Source organism: Palaemon carinicauda, chromosome 24 (genome assembly GCF_036898095.1).
Source record: "Palaemon carinicauda isolate YSFRI2023 chromosome 24, ASM3689809v2, whole genome shotgun sequence".
NCBI classification, from domain to species: Eukaryota; Metazoa; Arthropoda; class Malacostraca; order Decapoda; family Palaemonidae; genus Palaemon; species Palaemon carinicauda.
The window spans coordinates 53,169,085-53,171,527 of record NC_090748.1 but is presented as its reverse complement, the minus strand read 5'-3'; the positions used below and the strand labels follow the sequence as shown (position 1 = coordinate 53,171,527).

At 33.4% G+C, this 2,443-nt stretch overlaps 1 protein-coding gene across 1 annotated transcript; it reads right to left on the bottom strand.

Moving 5' to 3' along the window:
* Positions 1–1,721: 1,721 nt before the first annotated feature.
* Positions 1,722–2,204, bottom strand: LOC137618373 (uncharacterized). Its single transcript, XM_068348539.1, has one exon. The coding sequence runs from the start codon at positions 2,202–2,204 to the stop codon at positions 1,722–1,724; it is 483 nt and encodes a 160-aa protein (XP_068204640.1).
* Between the last annotated feature and the right edge of the window lie 239 nt (positions 2,205–2,443).

Sequence of the window (2,443 nt, the reverse complement as noted above, 5' to 3'; positions counted from 1 at the left end):
GCTTTGGTACGCTTAACATTGGGATCCTGAGCAATGTTTGAATCCTCAAAAAATGTGGAGAATTTTTTATGTTCTGCGTGGGAACTTAGTCCGGGATAGCCTCCTTATGACAGTTACATAAAGTTCAACAGGGGAGGATAATGAGCACTTACTCTCGGGGCACAAACGCCCTGCTAATACTTTACTGTCACAATTTACTAACCATCACTCTTAAATACAAAAGGGGGAAATTTACTGTCCAGAGGCCGGAGAACTCCACACGCAGAATATATAAGTAATTTAGGGCCTACTCTAGCTTTGTCAGGTCTATAGTCATCTCATTCTCAGGCTCTGTTCCGACTCCGTCCCAGCTACCCCAATGAGATGCTGGACAGGTATTTTACGTTAATGTAATTAGACAAAATCCAAAATGGGAGCAGTGATGTAAAAGTAGTTTAAAGTTTAAAGATAAGGATCTTTACCTTCGAAGCAAATATATTAATGCAAAGTTCCTTGCTGTTACCACCTATAGACTTACTTAGGTTTACTCTTCAAATATTCCCAGTTTAAACATTAAATAAATGAGGGAGCAAAAATACTATAGTCTATCGGCTCCTTCATGGCAATCCGGGCGTTGTCTCCTAGGTCGCCAAATGTCCTTCTCTGGAGTGTTTAAAGGCCTACCGCTCCTGTTTACCCCTTTTAATCCCTGCGCTCGAATGTCTCCTGGGGCAATATACTGGACCTTTCTAGGGATTATCCCATATTACTGAGTTTCCGCATTCTTTAATCAACTTGTATGTGTGAATTTATCTACCTACACTCACAAATTCCATCTCGTGGAGGCTCTACCATTTGTTATATATATATATATATATATATATATATATATATATATATATAAAATATATATATATATATATATATATATATAAAATATATATATATATATATATATATATATATATATATATAAAATATATATATATATATATATATATATATATATATATATATTTTATATATATATATATATATATATATATATATATATACATATGTGTGTGTGTGTGTGTGAGAGAGAGAGAGAGAGAGATCCTGTGTAAATTTAGGCAGGTAAACTGAAATAGTGTCATAAAGATACATGGGTTACACAGAATTATCGACAACAATTAAATATATTATCTATACGTAGTATAGACGCCCAATTATCTTCATTAAGAGTATCCGATACACTTTCTTTTTATATTCTCATGCCTTCTTTCTATGGACTTTGTTCTAGCTTTGCAATTTACTTTGAATATTTTGTTTTAGGTTTGGCACGTTATCTTCAAAATATAAGATACTTTTTCTTGAGTGTCATACCTGATGAAAATATCAATTTGTGTTTCATAGTCTTTGTAAGGATTTATCAAAACAAATAGATGATAGTTTTGAGTCATGAATGTTATACTGATAACGATACACAAGAATGCCAGGGTTATAGAGATTTATTTCTGCACATCTTTAATATTAAAAATATGTAACATTTTTTTATTTGTATAACTAAATTATTTTGGAAGCTAAATTAATGTTTACATTAATAATGAAAAAAAAAATGTAGGCTACATTACAAATTAATTAAAAACTGAATGAATATTTACATCACAAAAGAAAGAAAAGAATGAATGGATATTTACATTGAAAATGAAAGAAAAACATTAATGATTTCAGTGAAATAAACAAAAAATGGGTACTATTCATTATAATTCCTCTTCATCAGATGATTCTAGATTTATAACAAAAGAATCAACAAAATTGTCGATGGCTAAATCTCTTGAAGTGTCATCCCTTTGAAGAGTCTCTGCATGGTTAACTGCATTTTTCCAATTTTCCGGTGTTACTTGCTGTAACGCTTCACTTATAAGAGATTTGAGGTCCGACATTTTAAAATTATTTTTCTTTGCCACATACTGTTTGACTTGGCTCCATATTAATTCAATTGGGTTATATTGACAATGATATGGAGGAAGTCTTACCACTTTGTGGCCGTGCTTACTCGCAATAATGTCAATTTCGTACTTGCGTGGCCATCTTGACGTATGCTGTTTTACCATAGCAAGCAGATCATCCTTCAAGAGATCGTCTCCGGGGGTTTCTCCTTTCTCGATAAGCCAGTCTTTAATTACAGCTTTTCTATCGGATGTCGTCGGCGGTTTATCAATTTGGAAAGTGATAGGATGCATTGTCCATCACTATGATCGATGATGGCGGTATATTGGGAATCAATTGTGAAATGAACCACTCCTTGAATACAGTATGATTCATTTGTTTGTGGTAATCGCCATCGTTTTTAGACTGGAAAACTAGTTCACAGTTTGGAACAAACCCGCGTTCGGTCCCAGCATGAAGAACGATTAACAGACTACCTTTCCCAGTAGGGGGTTTAATACCGGTGGCATTTTCTGAATTGATGTCAATCCAA